This window comes from Larimichthys crocea, chromosome XVI (genome assembly GCF_000972845.2).
Source record: "Larimichthys crocea isolate SSNF chromosome XVI, L_crocea_2.0, whole genome shotgun sequence".
NCBI classification, from domain to species: domain Eukaryota; kingdom Metazoa; phylum Chordata; class Actinopteri; family Sciaenidae; genus Larimichthys; species Larimichthys crocea.
In genome coordinates, this window is record NC_040026.1 from 7899941 (window position 1) to 7919532 (window position 19592).

General features: G+C 37.9%; 1 protein-coding gene across 7 annotated transcripts; it reads left to right on the top strand.

Moving 5' to 3' along the window:
- Positions 1-237: 237 nt before the first annotated feature.
- Positions 238-19459, top strand: cmn (calymmin). 7 transcript variants are annotated; one of them, XM_027289608.1, is made up of 59 exons: positions 238-374; positions 3298-3348; positions 3481-3534; positions 3607-3666; positions 3774-3818; positions 3911-3961; positions 4228-4278; positions 4394-4444; positions 4544-4594; positions 4669-4719; positions 4915-4968; positions 5105-5155; positions 5552-5599; positions 5672-5722; positions 5826-5876; positions 5968-6018; positions 6120-6170; positions 6265-6324; positions 6413-6478; positions 6554-6592; positions 6674-6754; positions 6841-6891; positions 7002-7049; positions 7135-7179; positions 7383-7415; positions 7498-7539; positions 7629-7682; positions 7766-7828; positions 8268-8309; positions 8433-8534; positions 8629-8676; positions 8788-9216; positions 11639-11695; positions 12055-12108; positions 12379-12435; positions 12541-12591; positions 12741-12800; positions 13099-13152; positions 13269-13307; positions 13414-13464; positions 13596-13634; positions 13807-13845; positions 13929-13967; positions 14075-14131; positions 14645-14713; positions 15550-15618; positions 15848-15913; positions 16149-16199; positions 16369-16416; positions 16529-16534; positions 16703-16774; positions 17232-17303; positions 17394-17465; positions 17565-17621; positions 17710-17772; positions 17877-17915; positions 18014-18301; positions 18871-18927; positions 19035-19459. In XM_027289608.1, the coding sequence occupies exons 1-59, from the start codon at positions 308-310 to the stop codon at positions 19037-19039; spliced, it is 3723 nt and encodes a 1240-aa protein (XP_027145409.1). In that variant the 5' UTR covers positions 238-307; the 3' UTR covers positions 19040-19459. The 7 variants fall into 7 exon arrangements, with proteins under 7 accessions (XP_027145409.1, XP_027145406.1, XP_027145407.1 ...); XM_027289605.1 differs by having other exon boundaries at positions 16529-16600; positions 19035-19458; XM_027289606.1 differs by having other exon boundaries at positions 8433-8513; positions 16529-16600; positions 19035-19458.
- Positions 19460-19592: the final 133 nt, after the last annotated feature.

The window sequence follows — 19592 nt, forward strand, 5'->3', positions numbered from 1 at the left end:
TGTCCAATCTGGTGAACTCCCTCTCTTTGCTTCTTTATCTCTCTCTTAAGTGTTAATGTACTTTAAGTGGCCAATTATTTATTTAGTTAGTGTGTGTACACCTTGGGTGTCTCCCCCATAAAGTGGGGGAGGGTCTGGAGAACAGGAGCATCCATGAGCAGAAGGAGGGGCGCCTCAGACCAGAGTGTATATTAGACCCTCACAATCAGGGTACGTTACCCACTCCAGATCATCGGCTTTGCTCTCCTTATTCTCCTGCTGGGTCTAAAACATTCGGGGCTTTTTTTCTCCCCCCCTCTAGGTCCACATGATGGGACAACTACTGCTTCAGAGTGTGGTGATCCTTTGGCTTGTGCAGACGGCACACACAGGAGGTGAGTGAATGCAGGTGAAGGCCTCTGCTGGGAGACAGTCATATCTGAAATAATCAGTGGCGGACGAAGTTTCCAGAGACTTTATTTTTAAGTAATATCGCACTGTAAAAAATCTGAATGAAATGTAATGAACATCATTGCATTGAAAATGTGTAGTCAGGAAAATGTACTTAAAGTTTAAAAGTGGAACAAATCAAAGATGATGTCAAAGGATGGCAGCAATCTTTACTTTTGAGGTTGATTATAACCATGACATCGTCAGAAAAAACACAATGAATCAGTTATCAAAATAGTTTTTTGGCAGTCAACTTAATTAAATAACTGACAAATCATTCCATCTGTAATTTTAGATGCAGTTGGTAAGCTTAATTTGTAAACTATCTAGGAACTACAGCTGTGAATTAATTGTAATGGAGTAAAAAGTACCATGAAATTAAAATACTCAAGAAAAGGACAAGTACCTGTACTCATCTTATTATAATATAGACAATAATGTAAAAACTATATCATCTTGGTGTTTCACATTAGATTAACCTATGTGGGATGTATTTTGTAAATTAAATATGTGAACTACTTTCATGACTGAAGCCATGAATCAGTAAATTTAAGATAGTCAGAGCCTTGTGGAAATGGTTTCAGAAACTAAAGTCAGCATGTTAATTAAGTCAAATTGGCCAATTTAAAGAGGAAATTCAGCTCTGTAGTGTATTTCAGGGATGGAATGTGTATCCTTTATGCTCTGTAGTCACTGTGGTCAGTTATGTCTGGTGAAACACAAGTTATGAGCTGACATACGGCCAACGATAATTATTTTGTCTGTTAGCTGGCACTGAGCTCTCTGTGTCAGTGTAGTTCTAGTAAGACTTAAATGATGGCTCTGTGTTGACATACCATGTTTCAAAATGTTTTACAGGATTATGTCAGAAAAAACAACAACAAATATACAAAATATGCATCCCTGACATCGCTTTAATTGAGAATGTCATTGAAGTATCAAAGTGCAGAAATCTTTGATTCACCAGCTGCAGTACTGTGTGTTTCTGAAGTATATTATAGAGGTTATATTAAACTACAACATCCAAATTAATAGCGCATTATCATCATTTCTGTACTAGATTACTCTTTTAATGAAGGGCCCTTTCCAAGATGTTTCATTCTCTACTCTAATAATTGATCATATTTATACAAGATTTTAAAATACTAGAACTGTTGAATTAGGAAAATGATTACACTCCCCTCTTAACAAATGTGAGTATGTTTCAACAGAACAAACCGTGCAAACATGCAGTGTATTTGTATATTATGTATATTGTTAGGGTTCTGCATGAAACTACATGCTCCAGTCTCGTGCAGTAAAACAACCGGCTGAGAGTCCTGAAGAGATGAAAAAGAGATGAGACAAATGTCTTTCAGGTGCTCGGGTTTGCCTGTCAAATTTCAAACGATCATGTTAAACTGAAATCTTAGCAACGCTCGCTGCATAGCTCTTACGGACGCTCGACCCTCTACCAACTTTTCTTGCGATGATGCGAAGCAACTATATGTTCTCGGTTTGTGAAATCAAAGGGAGCTTGACTTTGGTGGCAGCAGCAGTCTAAATTTAACATCTGTCTGTCAGAAGGAAAGAGAATAGTTTTACTGCTTGTACACAGTCACTCCATTGACTTCTGTAGATTGAAGGCTGGGTACTTCCCAAAAATGTTCACTAGACTCACCAGGAGATTGGACTAAGTGTATATGGAATGCATGATTTTAATTTGTATGAAAATTATTGAGGTATGGAGCAGGTCTAAACTTAATGTTTCTCTTTTTACAAAAGCAAGGCCCCTCCTGAGTCTTATTAGCATATTCTTTAGACCCTATCCCTGACTTATAAAAAAAATACAACACCTTCTCACCAGTATTTAAAACAATAAAACCGCTTTGGTACTTTGGTTTTTTTTAAAGGCAATGCAGAAATAAAAGCAGAGCAAAGTAATAATTCTTATGTTTTTACAATTATACAGGAGCTTAAAAAACACATTTTATTAGGATTATATGTGACAAACTACTCAAACTTGAAAGTAATAATTTTCACTAATCACCACTGTGCACATTATAATTGATTTATTAATATAAGATTTATGAAAAATATAAATCTCCAAGGTCCTAAGGTCAGACTATAGTTCCTTCAGCAAGAAAATAAAAACACATAACCATCATCTCTGCTGATACTTTCCTGCTAATCATTTTTGTACAGTCCCTTAACAAACTCAGGCAGGCCTCCAGGGTGTTTCTATTCTTTCATATAGGACTTAAAAAAGGCACATGGCTTCTGTGGAGAAAAATGCATTAGTAAGTAGTGACGAGCACAAAGCTCTGAAACAACAGCGAGTCGGTATCTTAAATACCTACAGTCCATCTGCTTTTGCCATGTCCCACTTTTGTAAATCATCAATCACTGTAATAATAGAAAAATGCATCTGAATATCTATACACAGCCTCTTAAGTACTCAACACTTTATCATAGGCATTGAGGGTTAGGGTTACTACATTTAGGATATTCTATATAAAGATGTGCATCATCTAATGCATGCATAAATGCATCTATATACATCTATGATCAGACATCTGAGAAGCTTGTTATTATATTTTTTTTTATGGGAGCTATGTTGTTGTATGGATTTATCTTTCTGAGCAAGATGATAAACATTTGACTTATAAAACTATTTTCAGACTTCATCAGTGTTTGTTTGTGGGATTATTTTGTGATGACTGTAGATCCTGTTTAGGTAATATAACTATTAGGTTGAGGAACTCAAGGACAATTTTTTATTTAAATGTCCTTTTCGATATCCTTTTATTAATATGTTGCAAACTTTTTCTGTCCTATATAATAATAGTACCCTGACAGTAGTTTTAAATGAAATGTTCTGTGTTTTAGGTTACAGCGCTGCCTCCGGAGTGTCCAATGGACACGGGCCACAGCCTAACGGTAAATCCACCACAATCGACACACTTTATTATCTTTGTCCTTATATTTACATAAAAGCATAATGGGATGATGATCATATGTGGGATTTCTACACAAGCCAAAGCTGTTATGGTCTCTCTTTTTTTTTTTTAGGAGGGAGACCTCAGAACGGTGGAGGTATAGGAAGAATGCTGATGCCATCAAAAGGTAAATTAACAGCAAATCTCTCCAGGCCCCCATCCCTGGAAATATTTTGTTATTAATTCATTCCTTTCTAAGGTGTGGGTCAGGCAATGGGTGCACAAAATGGATACGGTGGATACCCCACGAAAGGAGTAGGTGAGTGATGACAGAATTTAAAACATTTAAATAATCTCCCATACAATCAAATTTAGAGGTTATTCTAACTACAATTTATTTCTCACCATATATTGAATCTTTTTAAGGCTATGGAGCAGCTGCTGGTGTGGCTAATGGAGGAGGGGTGAAAGGTAAGTTTAGTCTATTTTAGCAAAATACCATTTATCACTTAAAGAGATACGATACAGATTTTTGGGTTATGTTTTCTCATCTTGTTTTTAAGGCTATGGAGCAACAGCTGGTGTAAACAATGGACAAGGTGGCCAACAACAAGGTAGGTCACTATGTTGACCTGACTTTACTCTAATATCGCTCAGCTTTCAAAAAGTACAAGATGTATATAAGATTTATGTTTGTAAGTTCAGTGTAATATCTGCGATTAATGAGATTAATGTAACATCTACCATTAGGGTAGATGTTACATTAATCTCTCCACCGGTTTACATCTGTTGTATTAATAATTCTGAGTTAACTTAATGATCAGAATCATAGTAATGCTATATAGTCATTGATCAATATAGTCAGTGATCTTTCTTGCAGGTTATGGTGCTCAAGCTGGTCCAACCAATGGACAACAAATTAAAGGCAATGGTATGAATCACATCTTCTTATTGAGGACACACACACACACACACACACACACACACACACACACACACATACTAAGTAACAACTACACTGTTACATCTAAATGTCTTTGTTTCAGGCTACGGTGCACAAGCTGGTGTATATGGCGGACAAGGAACTAAAGGAAATGGTAATTTAGATCTGAAGATGTAAAGATGTACCTGATGTGTGAATTTTATAGGCACCTACTGTTCTGTGTGTAGATTCATTCAGTTCCTCTGTTTACTAGGCTATGGTGCTGCAGCCGGTGTTTCTAATGGAAATGGAGCTAAAATCAATGGTAATTTCTGAAAAAGCTAAACTTTAAATCACTGACATTTACACTGTTCAATTTAAATATTCTTTGTGTTTCAGGTTACGGCGCACAAGCTGGTGGATACGGCGGACAAGGAACAAAAGGAAATGGTAATTTAGATGCGATTTATAGATCAGAAAGATGAAATGTTTCAAAGTTTCCAAACCATAGAAATACAAGTTCAGACTGACATACCGTATTTATTTGACAGCTCTTACTGCTGGGGTCATGAAAACATTGGGTACTAAAAATGATCATTTAAGAAAGCATGCAGCAGATGCTCACACAGCCTCTTTAACCTGCAGGTTACGGAGCTCCAGCTGCTGGAGCACCAAATGGAAACGGAGGCCGAACGAATGGTAAGTCCAGAGTTTCAATCATTTTCAATCAAGGCAGATAAGCTGCTGTATGCACAGTACATGAATGCCGGAAATGAGGTCATTTTACAGTGATGCTGCAGAGTCTTGATGTTTATTTCTCAATTTTGTTTTTCAGGTTATGGTGCAGCAGCTGGTGTTCTGGGTGGGAATGGAGCCAAACCCAATGGTGAGCAATCACTGAACTGAAATTATTCTTTGTTGAGGTTAAGGACCCTAAAACTGATCTTGAGGTCTGACTGTACTGCGCTGTGTGTGGATTAATTAAATTCCTCTTTTATAAATAAAAAAAAGTGGATGTTAACAATGTTTTTCTTCCTTCATGAATGGTGAAAAGTTTTTATTAAAACAAACTTTAAACGACCCCAACATACAACAGTATTAATATATCCTCATGTCCCCTGTGTGTTTAGCATGTTAGTGAAGTTTGTTTGGACAGTGAGCATACACGTTACAATAGATGGACGGCAGCAAAGTGGAATATGCTGTTTATAAAATGTTTAAGTCAGAATCATTGTTTTCACTAACTTGACTTAAATCTCTGTATGCAATGTGTCTAATCCAGGAGGAAATCCAGCAGTTTTACCCGGTGGAAATGGAGCTAAATCTAATGGTAGTTTGCATCTGTTGTACAAGTTATTTCATAAATATTCACTATAATGAAGTCATGCTGTGATCTTTTTAGGATATGGTGCTCAAGCTGGCCCGACCAATGGACAACAAATTAAAGGCAATGGTATGAATCACATCTTCTTATTCAGGACACACACACACACACACACACACACACACACACTAAGTAACAACAACACTGTTACATCTAAATGTCTTTGTTTCAGGCTACGGTGCACAAGCTGGTGCATATGCCGGACAAGGAACTAAAGGAAATGGTAATTTAGATCTGAAGATGTACCTGATGTGTAAACTTTATATGCACCTACTGTTCTGTGTGTAGATTCATTCAGTTCCTCTTTTTACTAGGCTATGGTGCTGCAGCCGGTGTTTCTAATGGAAATGGAGCTAAAATCAATGGTAATTTCTGAAAAACCAAAACTTTAAAACAGTTTTTTATTTAGACAAGTAAATGTGATCACATCGTACACGTTATGACATTAACATTAACTACTCTTTAGGTCAAGGAGCTGCAGCTGGTCCATCCAGTGGCAATGGGGCAAGACCAAATGGTAAGAGATGGAAAGAGGTTACATTGGACAGCCTGAAACTTTTTACATTTTTGCATCTGTTTTTACAACCTCAGCATGTCTCTGTGTTTAACAGGACAGGGCGGAGCTGGAAGTAAACCTATGAAAGGATACGGCAGACCACCTTATGGGGCAGGTAACTCATCTTCTGCCACCTTGTTGTCCCCGTAATCATATTCACTTTGACACAACATTGATACATGATTCTGTGATTTATGGTCCAGGCATAGGGATTGGAGCCTCCAGAGGTCTGGGAGTACCTCAGCTTGCTAGAAACCAAAGGATGCAAGGTGAATGAAGGACATGACACATTACTGAAGCCTCCACTGAATACACCAGTAACAGTAATGTCTTTCTTCTTCCAGCATATGGTGGTAATGGTTATGGAGCTCAACCCATGGGAGGTGAGTCAGTCATTGCTATCACTTATTGTTTAATATACAACTTATGGTGTGTGAATTTATACATGTACACTGTATTTATAGGCTACAATGGTGGTTATGGTAGTGCTGGTTTGGGTCTCGGATCTCGGTATGGAAATGGAGGGATGAAGGGGCCAAAGCCAGGTAGTATTCTTACTGTGACAATTATATATCCTTGAATTTAATTATCACAGTTCATTGAACCGTTCTGACAACTCTTAAAATTTCAGGCAATGGTGCTGCAGCTGGTGTGAGCAATGGACAAGGTGCAAAACCCAATGGTAAATCTATAAATTATACACAATACAATATATCACATCTAATAAAAAAAAAAGACTGACAGGCCTCTGTTAAGATCTAAATTTAAAATAATGTGTTGTAAAATTAAAAGGTTATGCTGGAGCCAGAGCCCCTAATGGAAATGGAGCCTTACCGAATGGTGAGTAAACATACAGGAAATCTGTTATTTTTTATCTCATTTACAGAATGTGGTTAATTATTCTTGCTGTTTGTTTAAATATTAGGTTATGGATACCCAAGTGGTGGAGCCAACAAACCAGCAAAATCAGGTAAATGTGTGGACACAATTATTACCTTCTCAGCCAGGTGAGCTATGGCCAATGGTAATAGTCAATGGACTGTGCTGTAATATAGCACATTTCTAGTCTTCTAGAAAAACAATATGTGACTTCAATTCAAATTAGAGAGTGGATCTTTTTGTGTAAAGAAATTAAAAAGTCGTCAGCATAACATCTTTACTTTTTTTTTTTAGGTTACGGAAATGGGTACGGTGCCAAACCCAATGGTAAGACTGTCTTGTTCAAATTGTATTTATGATTCAAAATATTGTTTTATTTCATCTCAGTAATTTGATGGATGGGTTACAGGATATGGAGCCACCAGAGGAGGCGCAATGAGACCCCAACCAGGTAATACCTGCAAACATCACAAAATGGAGTTATTAACACAGTTACAAGTATAAATGTAATATAAATGTTTTTGTCATGATTTGTTTAAGCTCAAGGTTATGGAAATGGAGCTGTTCCCAACGGATATGGAACAAAACCCAATGGTAACTAATCATATTTTGCATAAAAGGTGTCTGGTCTGTTTCAGTGGTACGGTATATTTATGTAATGTTATGTTTTACCCAAGGTTATGGAGCTGCAGCCGGAGCTGGAGCTGGTGTTCCCAAAAGTTATGGAGCCAAACCCAATGGTACCAATCTGTTAAAATAGGCACCTTGTATACAGTAATACATACGTTACTACTATTGAATATGGAAGATTTGAAATGCCCAAATTAAAATTGTTATGAGTTAGCTGATTTTTTTCTTTTTGGCACTGAGGAGAGGCTCTCCCCCCTCCTCATGAAGTCTTTATGTGCTGCTTTGCCTTTAGTCTATACTGTCCTCTGCTGGACAACACTGAAATGCAATACGCCTCTTTATTTTCTGTATTGTGATTGGATGATTTTATGTGTGATGGAAATTCATGGCTTAAGATACGACTAAATAATTGTCCCAGTAACATGTGTTTTTCATTTAATTATGACCGTGAATTCATGCCTAAAAAGGAAATATAGATAACAACATGTATTGTATTTCACTTTACATCTTTTGCACCGTTACTCATTACTTGTTCTATTTTCTCTGAAGGTAATGGAGTTAGAAATGGTGCCACACTAGGAGGATATGGAGGTATACACCTTGATAAGTTCCTACTTTCTAATGTCAAATATATTATTTATTATTAGTCCAATTTGTGTCAAAGTTAATCCTGTGAGGCTATTGTCACGGTCAATATATACCTACCTTTAACAGTGCCTGCAGGATACGGAGGGCCAAACAGAGGCTTAAAACCTCAAACTACCAAAGGAGTTGGAGCAGTGTCACCTGGTGAAGGTGCTAAAACACTCAGCACTGGTAAGAATGATACATAAATACGTATGACACATGCAATTTTTGTGAATAATGATTACAGGATTTAAAAGTTTCTTTATGAAAATGTGTTTCATAGGTTACAGTGGTCCTGCTGGTGTACCTAACGGACATTTGGCCAATACTGGTAAATGCTCCTGTACATGTATTTGTTTGTGTCAGCTTTATCTCTCATATGTCGTTATGTTCTCTGTGCTTTTTGATTTAACATTTTCGCCCACATATTTTTGTTTCTTAGGTTACGGCATGATGCCGAATGGAAAGGGTGCAGGTGCGTCCAATGGAAAGGGCCTTAAAGGAGGAGTTCTCTCTCTTGAGCAGCCGAGTGCAGCACCAGTGGAGGGTGCTACACCTCAACAAGCAACTCGAGGTGCAGCACCTGCTGCCCCAGAGCCGACCAGTGGTATCCTTGTTATGGTGACGCAAGAGAAATATCAAAAGCTGCCTTCACCTGTGCCACAAGGAAAAAGCTACAAACAGACACCACTAATCCCCCAGGCTACACCAGAACCAGCACCAGCTCTTCCTCAAGGCAAAGCCCTAAAGCCTGCACCGGAGCCCACACCAGAACCAGCATCCATGGGTTCAAGAGCAGCCACATCTGGATCTGCATCAGGAGTTCTCCAGGTTAACCCAGCACCAGAGCCAGCAGCAGCTCTACCTCAAGGCAAGTACCCTGAACCTGAATCTGTACAGTGTTGTGCAGTTTGTCTAATCACTGGTTCCACTATTTAACACTAGTGGAGCTTTACTTGTTTGACCATGTCGTCTTCAACCAAATCAATTAATAACTTTAAAATCACTGTTTGATTGTCCTTACTTTAAAAGATCGCTCCCCTGATGAGGTGAGAGAAAAGATCTGCTCTGTTAGACAGAGCTGCATGTATGTATTTATATCATAGTAGACAAATAATGTTTGTGTCCAATCATAGAACAGATAAATACAAACTCTTTGTTGCTAGCGACAATTCAACACTTAAAAAACATGTTTTAATTCTCATTGGGGTTTTTTTTATATAATTTTCTCTGTCTTATGGCTTTAAATAAAATAAAATAAAAATAGCCAGACACATTTAACTTTTAGTCGAATTAAATTCTTAGTTTTCAATGGAAAACATCAGATAATACTGGGTTCATATCTCACCGACTGTAGCAACAGAATTAAAATTAGTATACAGAAAAGCATATGCACATTTCATATGCACTTAGTGAGTGTAGTTATACTCTGTATCTAGATTGCTTTGTTTAGCATGTTTTGCACTGTTATAACGTTAAAATGAAGTGGCAGAATGTCACTGTACTGTTGATTGAAATGTAAAAATGAAGTGTGTACTGTATGTTTGCAAACATCTCTCAAGTTTGTTTGCTGCTTTGCTGTGTGTCACTGAGAAAGTAACCACTGTATTACATATTCATGTTTTATTTTTTGATAACAGATATTGTAAGATATCACACTAATGACTCTGTGGTCTGCAGCTGAAGGCGACAAAAGCCAAACTTTCCATTATAAAGTCTTGGTAATTTCCACAGCATTAATGTGGAACATAATAGAGAAAAGTGCTGTTCTCTTGAAACATAAAGCTCAAATGAATGTTTTTATGATTTTTTTTTCCTGCTGCCGTAGTTTCATAGTGTTTGAATCTTTAAAATATCAAGAATACAAACTATTCCGTTTTCAATCACTCGGCCTCTCAATGCATAATATAATATATGATATGTTGCTCTTGAATTTGTACTGTAAATGCACTTGTACATGCACAAACATGTTGAATCTGAGAAAAAAGAAATTTAACTTGGAGGCTTGTCATGTGGGTATTGTGTGTGTATATATATGTAAATGTTCATGAAATGTATGACCTCTAGGTTATGTGACTGGAAGCACTGTGCCTGAGCAAAATGGTGCAGAGGCAGATGTTCTTTTTGGGGTAGACAGCACCAGTGAAGGGGATGCTGCCCCTGAGAGCACCAAATCCCTGAAAACCAAAGCTGTTCCAGAAACAGTGGCAGCTAAAGGTATGGGGAGCATCACCCCTGAAGAAACACTGTCTGTAGGGGTGCCTGAGGTTGCACCAGAAGAAGCTAACATCAAAAGTCAACCTGAGGCAGGACCTGACAGGCTCGGGGTCAAAGGTGTCCCTGCAGGAGAAACTGGTTCTACTGGTAAACTAAATGTTCATCTGGGTGTGTCTAATAGTGTTGTATTGCATGGTGATGATGATGACTCAGTCCTGTGTTTGTCCTAACTTTAAGTCTGTTGCAGAATTGTGGACATGATCACTCAACGTGTCTTACACTGCAAGATTTGTGTTGTTTTAATGGCTAGGATTCAGTCACACTTTTAAATGCATTCTCACTATCAATATAATAAACTATCTAGACCTATTAAGGTTGATCATGGAGGCATAATGACATAAACAGAGTGAGAAATGCTAAATGTCAACTGGGGAGTGAATCCTAGCCAGTGCTCCTGGTTATATTTGTCATAGCTAGACAGATTTTTGTGTAGTTTTGTGTGTTGCATGCTCTCTTCAGAGTCGTGTCATAAAATGACCATTAACTTGTGTTCACTTGTGTTTATCTCTAATGTTGAATCTCTCACCCAACTTTGTCAAATTGGCAAATAGGCTTATTTGCTAAGAGTTGGACAATAAGATTAAACCACTCTCACATCACAACTTTGTCGTTTTTACACTTAAAGTTTTGTTTTCTTGTTGCCTTTGGGCCGATCCATGTAAGATGTCCCCCACATTTACAGTTTTTATGCTAAGCTAAAATAAATGTCTCCTGACTGTAGCTGCATATTCACCTGACAAATATGAGAGTGGTTGATCTTCCCATCTCAGCAAGAGAGCAAATCAGCGTATTTCCCAGAAAGACAAACTATTCCTTTTAACATTTGGAGCAGGTTGAGAATTAACCAATTCACAATTTGTCTTTTTCTAGATAGAAGTGTTCAGTGTGTCACCTTGTCGTGTGGTCCTTGTGATGAATATGATCTTCTATTCCTATGAAATTCAATGTTGTGTTGTGTGTACATGGCTCATTTTCAACAAAGTCTTGATCTGTCAGTTTGTCCCTCTGATTTTCAGAGAGTGCAGGAGGAGCTACGATCTCCAAAGGACAGGGAGCTAAAGCAGCCAAACCTGGTAAACATTTGTCTTTTTTTTCTTTGAACATGAACTCATCTGAGAGCTGAAGGCCTGTCTCAAGATGAACTTTTCATGTCGTATCATCAGTTCACAATTTTATTTATCCAGTACTTCGGTTCCAAAACTGACACTGATGAAATATTTGCATGCCAACATGATGAACTCATCTTCCAAAAAGGTACAAACAGATTGGAAGAGTCCAAATATAAAGCAGCTTTTGTTAGTAGATTCAAACACAAAGTTTCAGGAACATCAATAACACAAACTCGTGTGTTTGGTGGTTGATTGTTTGGTTGTGTATTTATGTTTGTTTGCTTTAAAATCTTGATTTTTGCATGTTTTCATCGGTTTGCTAGACTGTGGACCGTCGGGAGTACCAAATGGACAATGGATGAAAATTCCACGACCTGGTAAACTAAGAGCACTCTATTTGAATACTGCTGATGTGTATGGCCTTTAAGCCACCATGTGACAAAATGATTAGCATAGTTTCAGTGGTCTAATAGCATACAAAAATGTGAATCTGTACTTTTACTACACGACAATGTTTTTTTGAATTGAAGGAAGCAAAAACTTTATCCACTGATTGTAGATTTGTAACATTAGCTTCATCACTACCTTGATTTGAATATTAAACACAGCAAGTCAAACTAAGTGTACACATTGTTTTGTCATTTAAGGTTATGGAGGTTATGGTAATGGAGGTGCTGGAGCATCCTCTGGCACAAACACAAAAGGTAATTGTACACTAGAGACTCCGTTCATGAAATAACAATGTATTTTGCGTAGATACAAGAATAATTATTGTTTATATTATTTATGATTGTTTTATTTGTTTTGAGGTCTTGGAGCAGGAGCCGGTCTTCCAAACGGATATGGTGGTAAACCAAACGGTAAATCTTCATTCTCAAACTTCATGTGTAGGACATGTTCACAGTGGAGCATTTTGCAGATGATAATTGAAGCCTGCGGCAGATTTCATCATTATGAAAATGCAAGAATAAATGCAGTGACTGCAATGTGATATTGTGTCACTGTTTAGGATACGGTGCCAGTGCGGGAGGATATTCAAACGGAGGCGGAGCTAAAGCAAACAAACCAGGTAATTGATTGTTTGAGCAGTTTTCTTCTGTTGTCATCAACTAGTTTCAGAACATACTGCTGAGACCTTTGAGTAAAGCACACATTTATCTAGGCACATAACATCTTTACTTTGATGATGTGCACTGACACAGACGAGAGAGTATAACGTCTGAAGTCCATGACGTAAAACTCATAATACTCCAATAATGCCACTGAAACTATTGAAATGAGATGGTAATTATTTATTTATATAACTGTGTTTTACTGTACTATAAAAGTGAAGGTAAAGGCCTTAATGAAGTTCCGTTTATTCAAAGGTTATGGAGCAGGAGCCTACCCTGTCCCTGGACTTATCAATGGATATGGAGCTGGTAATCTTTAATATTAACATAAACATAATTTACAGGGTTACAAGTATGTGTTTTTTTTTTCAGTTTCATTCACATGTCATTAGATTTTCAAAGTACATTTGGTTTTATGTGTGCAGGATTTGGATATCCTTATGCAGGGAAACCTCAGCAACCTGGTAAGTCTTTTTTTTTTTTCTTTGTTCATCTTCATAAGGATCAGGAATAATTCATAATAATTTGAAGTGTGGAACGTGCTTTAATAATTGTTCTGTATGCTCTCAGGTTACGGACAAGGAGCTTACCTTGGAGCTGGATATGGAAATTCATATGGAGGTGCATTTCAAAAGGATAAGCTTTAAATATTGTGTTTTAATTCAACATGTAAGATGATAGGTTAGGCCTACAGTAGCTTTGTGAATTCTGATTTTAGACCATCAAAAGTTGAATTCTGTCATTTTCTTCAGGTAATACAGGTCTGGGTGAGGCAGGAAAGTCTAAATCAGGTAGGCTTCAGTGTTTACACTAACTTTATTAAAGAGTTCATAAATCAATATAACACATTGAGTCTATAAATTATATGATATATTCCTGCAGTTGCCACTGTGTTATTGTAGCCATTTAGCTCAGCCTACTACTTTAGTTTATGTTTGGTGACGATTTATGTCCTTTCTGCAGGGTATGGAAATGGTGCTGCTGTACAGCCTGACTATGCAAGTAAGTATCATTAGGACATTTTATTCAGAAAATCTCATTGGTAACAATTTCATTCATGTGAATGTCATTTCTGTTTTTTTCAGGTCTTGGCCAGGGTGTACCTGCTGCCAATGGCAAATCAGGTATGAGACAGGGAGCAAGTGAGGGAACACATGGGTGAAATATCAGACATAAATAGTGACACAGCAAAAATAATCCACCATCATCCAACCTACTGCTCATTCTGCAGGTGGGGCCAAACAGACTCCCTACAATGGCGCACCGATCGTTCCTGTTGGTTTAGATGGTAAGACAATGTCATCGTATAAAAATATGATTTTAAAATGTGTGAACAGTAAGATTTTACCAGTAAGCAGAATCATCTCTAGTGAAAAAACAGAAAAGTAACACTCATTGATATTGGGTTACAGAAATGTGTTTTGTGTCCAAAAACAGACATAAATGTGAAAAAGGGGCAAAGTAAGAAATTAAAAACTAAAATAGGATTGGTTGAAATTTAAAATGCTGGTATGGAGCACATTTTGAGCTCCGTGCCTTAGGCAGCAATAAATCATGTCAGTCTATTTTAGTGCATCTAAAGCAGCAACTAAGGAGTAACTCATAAAATTCGTTGAAATCATCTTGATATTTCAGGGCCAGTTTGTTGGACTATCAATGTGTTTGCCTTTTAACTTCACTAATATGATCATTCTGATTTCAGCCTTGGTCTCAATACTGTGAAGATGTTAGCAGCATATTCATCTCAAGGTGTAAAAGTCAACAGATGCATTACACAAACATTTCCTTTGTGCTCATGTAGGTGTGAGCCAGTTTGAGCCTCAGTCTGCTGGCCTTGGTCCAAATGCAAAATTGGGCAGCAAGTATGGTGGTATGTAGAACTGTGTCTTTCAAATCTGTAATACCACTTGGCGCAGATAAGAAAACATTTTGGTTTGTATGGTTTTTCTCTCTCAAGTGCTATTCTTTCCAAACTCCTTGTCCAACCATCATTGTTTGATTCTGCATTTCAAGAATGACACAGAAAGGACAAGAGTCCACCCCCGTTAGTTGCCCTTTTTTTGGCACCACTGGAGAAAATGATGTGCGTCTAACTCCAATCGAATGCTGCACACTATCCTTCGCCTGTCCTTTGTGCAATACTACTAATATGAAGGGCAGCTGCCATGCCCACCCACGCTCAGTGGTTGAGGGACATCATGTGCTGTCTAGGCCTTAAAAAAATCCGATGTAGATGTAACTCAGACAAGAAGTGTGAGGATCTTTCCTGAAATACAAATTGAACACTTCTTTTCTTTTTTGTCTTTCTGTTATACAGTCTGAGCCAGTCTATCAATTTCTAAACTCACCTTCTTTTATTTATTTGATTACTTATTCATCTTTCTTTTTGTTATTCTGTACAAAACCTGACTTCCAGCAAAGTCCTAAAATACTCCAGGAATGACTCTTTTGGAGTTCTGGCTTGTACATGGAGCTGATGAGGAGGAAAGGATTATTGAGATAAGACTGCAGGAAGTGCTTCTTTATCATAGATCTCTGCAAAACGCTGTAAATCGTTCTATATGTTTCACACTTTGCAAAATGTGGACATTGTGTAAAGAATGTTTGTGTATTTGTGCTTAAATTAAAGGTTAACACAAATATTTAAAGGACAAAACAATGTGAAATGCAAACACACCAGAACAAAAACTGTCTTCGATGTTACAGGAATGGGCGGTTTGCCTTTTGGTGGCCAGACACTTGGAATGGGCGCAGAGAAAACAAACGCCAAGTACGGTGAGTGCTTGTCGATCGTATCATTCCACTGTGAGGTAGCATGGGAAGTAAATTATACTGAACATTTATGGCTTTATGAGTTTCTGGCTAATAAAATCCTGCCTCACATCGATGTGCAGAACATGTGCCATTTAAAATAGAAATCATAAACTGGTTGAAGTGAGTTTATTTCTCACTCAGGTGCCAACCGACATTATTCTCTTCTCACTCGCTGCTCACTCTGATTTAGGCATTGGTGGGCTGCAGTTTGGTGGACAACCCCTCAGTACAGGGACGAATGGTGCAGGACATTATGGTATGTCTGTGTCTTATTATTGAATGCTTTCAGTCTGTTTTTTGTGGACACTGTATGTAAGTCTTCATCAAAACTGTAAGTTAATTTATTTGTAATCTATGTGTGCTGATTGGATGTATAACCAAAGTTTCTGCTTATACTGTAAGGCTCATTATAACTCACAAAGAATCATTACAATCACGTGTGGCCAGTTTAATGAGTCCATGTTTCCCAACTGTTTGTCTCACCTATCTAGGTCGTTATGGTGGAAGCCCCTATGGTGACGGCAAATCATCTGGAAAATATGGTGAGTCATAGAACAAGCAGCATGTTGCATTTCAAAGTAATATGAAGTACCACAAGTAACATTTAAGTGTGTTTGTCCAAAGTGGAAAGCAAACCATCTAACCCTGACACACTGATGCACTGAACTACAAGCTAAAGCTGTTGATGATATTAATTAAAAATACTTGCAGGTGGTCTTGGTGCAGGCACGGGAAGGGATGCTGCAACTGGAACATATGGTGAGCGTTTGCTGTGTCTTAGCAGCCATTCTAGAAATGCAGACTCTGTTTAGGGTCCATTTTGAGAGGTCATGTCATCATTATAAACTGTTTTCCCTCCATCTCTGCTCAGGATATGGTGGGTTCCCCAATGGTGGGCAACTTGTTGGTCTTGGCGGTAATGGAAATATACCTGGCAAATATGGTGAATTATTAACTTTTATTATCTGTAGTTTATGATTTGATTTTTACAAACAGTTCTTCTCTTTAACCTTCCTCTTTCTCTATGTCTTCCTCTCTTCTGCAGGTTATGGAAGAATGCCTCATGAAGCTCAACCAGCTGGACTGAGCCCTGAAGCCAAATCTACTGGCAAATATGGTAATGACCTAAAAAGTTTCACATTTTACTACTGGCAAATATGGTAATGACCTAAAAAGTTTCACATTTTATTTGATAATTGCTCTATACTAAGTTAAGTTTAGCTGGTTGCTGATAGTAGCTTCATATTTATTATGCAAGAAGGCTAATAAAATATTGGAAACTGCTACCCTCCGTCCACCGGTAGCAAATCCACATAGCAGGAATTAACATGTTATATCTTGTTAGTTTAGTCTGTACAGGAAACAAAGTGTAAAAAGGACATATCACCATTTTATGAGGGTCATTCATGTGCTAGACCAGTGGACATGACAGGAAGTTATTCCTCAGCCCAGAGCCAAATGCAACAGTGATTTGTCTTCATGCTAAGATAAATTACCCAAGGATGATTTCCCAAAATGTCGAACATTTCTTTCAGTGATTTGTCCATGGAAAAGTAACCATACTTTTCTTCCAGGTCTGTCTGGCCTACAGTACCAGTCTGAATCTGTTGGACTTGGACAGAATGGAAAATTAACAGGCAAATACGGTAAGATTCAGCAAACATGACACCTACCTTCTAACTGTCGTTTGTTCATTTATTGGGTTTAACTTCTCTTTGTGTTTGCCAACTGCTAAGCTGGTGGCGACGTTCCCTATGCACCACAAACTCTTGGTTTTGGGAGTGAAGCAAAGTCTTCTGGAAAATATGGTAAATTCCATCATTTTATGTGTTCTTTTCATAACAATCATATTCTCTCTCTGCATTTAATCCTGTTCACTAAATGGTTTCACGTCAATCTCTCAACAGATAACCAGGCGCAGCCCCTTGAATCTGCATCTGAAGGCAGATCTGGTGCAGAATATGGTATTTTGTCATTATTGCTTCTAATTACCTGACTAGTTGGATTAGAAATGTGTAAATAAATTGTACATCCATCTATTTTTTTGCCTAGATACAGCTGGTTTACCTTATGAGCCCCTGCCTCTTGAGCCGGATTCAGCTGGAAAATCCTACGGTGAGTCAGGGAACTGTTTAATGTGGTAGTCTTTATTTCTGCATGGTTGTGTTTTTTGTGTGTGGCTCCACTGCATTCAAGCAATGTTTCACTGTCACTTTCAGAAAATGTGGGCTATATAAATGGACAAGTGCAGCCAGAAGGTAAAACAAGGAACATGTTTCATCCCAGAATTTAGACAATAACACTGAAATCATAGTTTGCAGTGATACAGTTTGTCTTTTCTGCTCTCCCTCCCTAGTTGTTGCATTTCCTGCAGCTCCCAATCCCAGCTCCACCCTTGCATACCCCTCTGACCCATCCTATCTGCCTGTGGAGTCCTCCTTTACACCTGATGTGGCGCCTGGTGCAGGTGTGGAAGACCTGCCTGATCCTGTGGGCACTGCCAGCCTCACCCTTGACTCCGCACCCGCTACAGGAATAGGGGGTGTGTTTGAGGCGCCTGAGCAACCTGATGACTCACTTCAACAACAGCTGCCACGTCAGATACACATTCAGCAGCATCTCAAGCTGCATTTTCACCAACAAGGCAAGTCCTGGGGAGGTTAAAGTACTGCTATTTTATTATCTAGATAAAAAATTCACTAAAGGTTGCACAATCTAAGGATAGCCGGATATAGCTGGCAGGGTGAGGACGTTTAGGTGTCATGTTGTAAACATGTATGATGTGCGAAAAGGAAGATTGTCTCCTCATAAGAACATAACTTTTTTTCCTTTAAATACATTACTACACATGATTTACATTGTTTACATTTACTGTATACTGAAGTCCTAAGTCATGCATTCATACATTTTATTTCCTGTTTGCTCGTGTTATTTCGAGTAATGACCTAAATAAGTTAATATAAATAAAATGTATGAATGCATGCCAGAACTCCCCTTCAGGTTAGTTTATCGTAGCCCTGAAAAATAAAGAAATCACCCAGCAGATTTGGAACTCTGCAAGAATGTGAATGTTTGTATTTCCCAAAATATAAAATTATTCCTTTAAATTTATCATGTTGAACATAAAAATCCAGGTAGGTGAATATAAATGAGATAGATAGATATGAAGTAAAGCGTGTGCATAACAGCATTGTTTCTTTTCTTTCTTTTCAGGAGCAAAAAATGGCAAATATGATTTGAATGGCTTCCTTGGAAATAGTGGCTATCAAGGTGACTGACCGAGATAAAAAAAAAAAAAAACTGACATGATTTTCAGTTTGTTATATTTTTCTCAGCCATCCTACTCATGTATTTACTGCATTGTTTTCTCCACACAGGTTAACCCCGCCGACAACGACAAGCATAATCTCTATTTCTGCCGTTGTATATTATTTTTGGTTGTACCCTAATTGTATATTATTTTTGTGTTTGTAAGTCTAGCGTAAAGACAACATTTAGACATTGCTGAGTTGTTAGGTTTTCTGTTTATGTACTGTATTATGTATATTTTAATGCCTTAACCGTTTTTGTCCTGCACTTACTGTTCGCTGTACAAGCAAAGAATTTTGTTTGGATCAGCCAGTTTTGCCTGATGTTATCAACTCAAAAATAATCCTGTAAAACTAATTTATTTTGCATGGGAAAGGGTTTTTTACTACTTGTAGCAAGCATCAATTTATGATTGTACAGTATTTGATTGAATAAAACCATCACTGAATACCAACAGTGGAAAGCTTTCTTCCCCAGATCGGTTATGCATGCACATAAACAAACATGGGGAATAGGAACAGTCAGTAATAACATAATGGGAAATAAAGAATACATTCACCATGACTTTGAGGTGTGAACTAGTTATGAGGCATGACAAGGAGCAGCTGCTGTAGTGCATTTGGCTT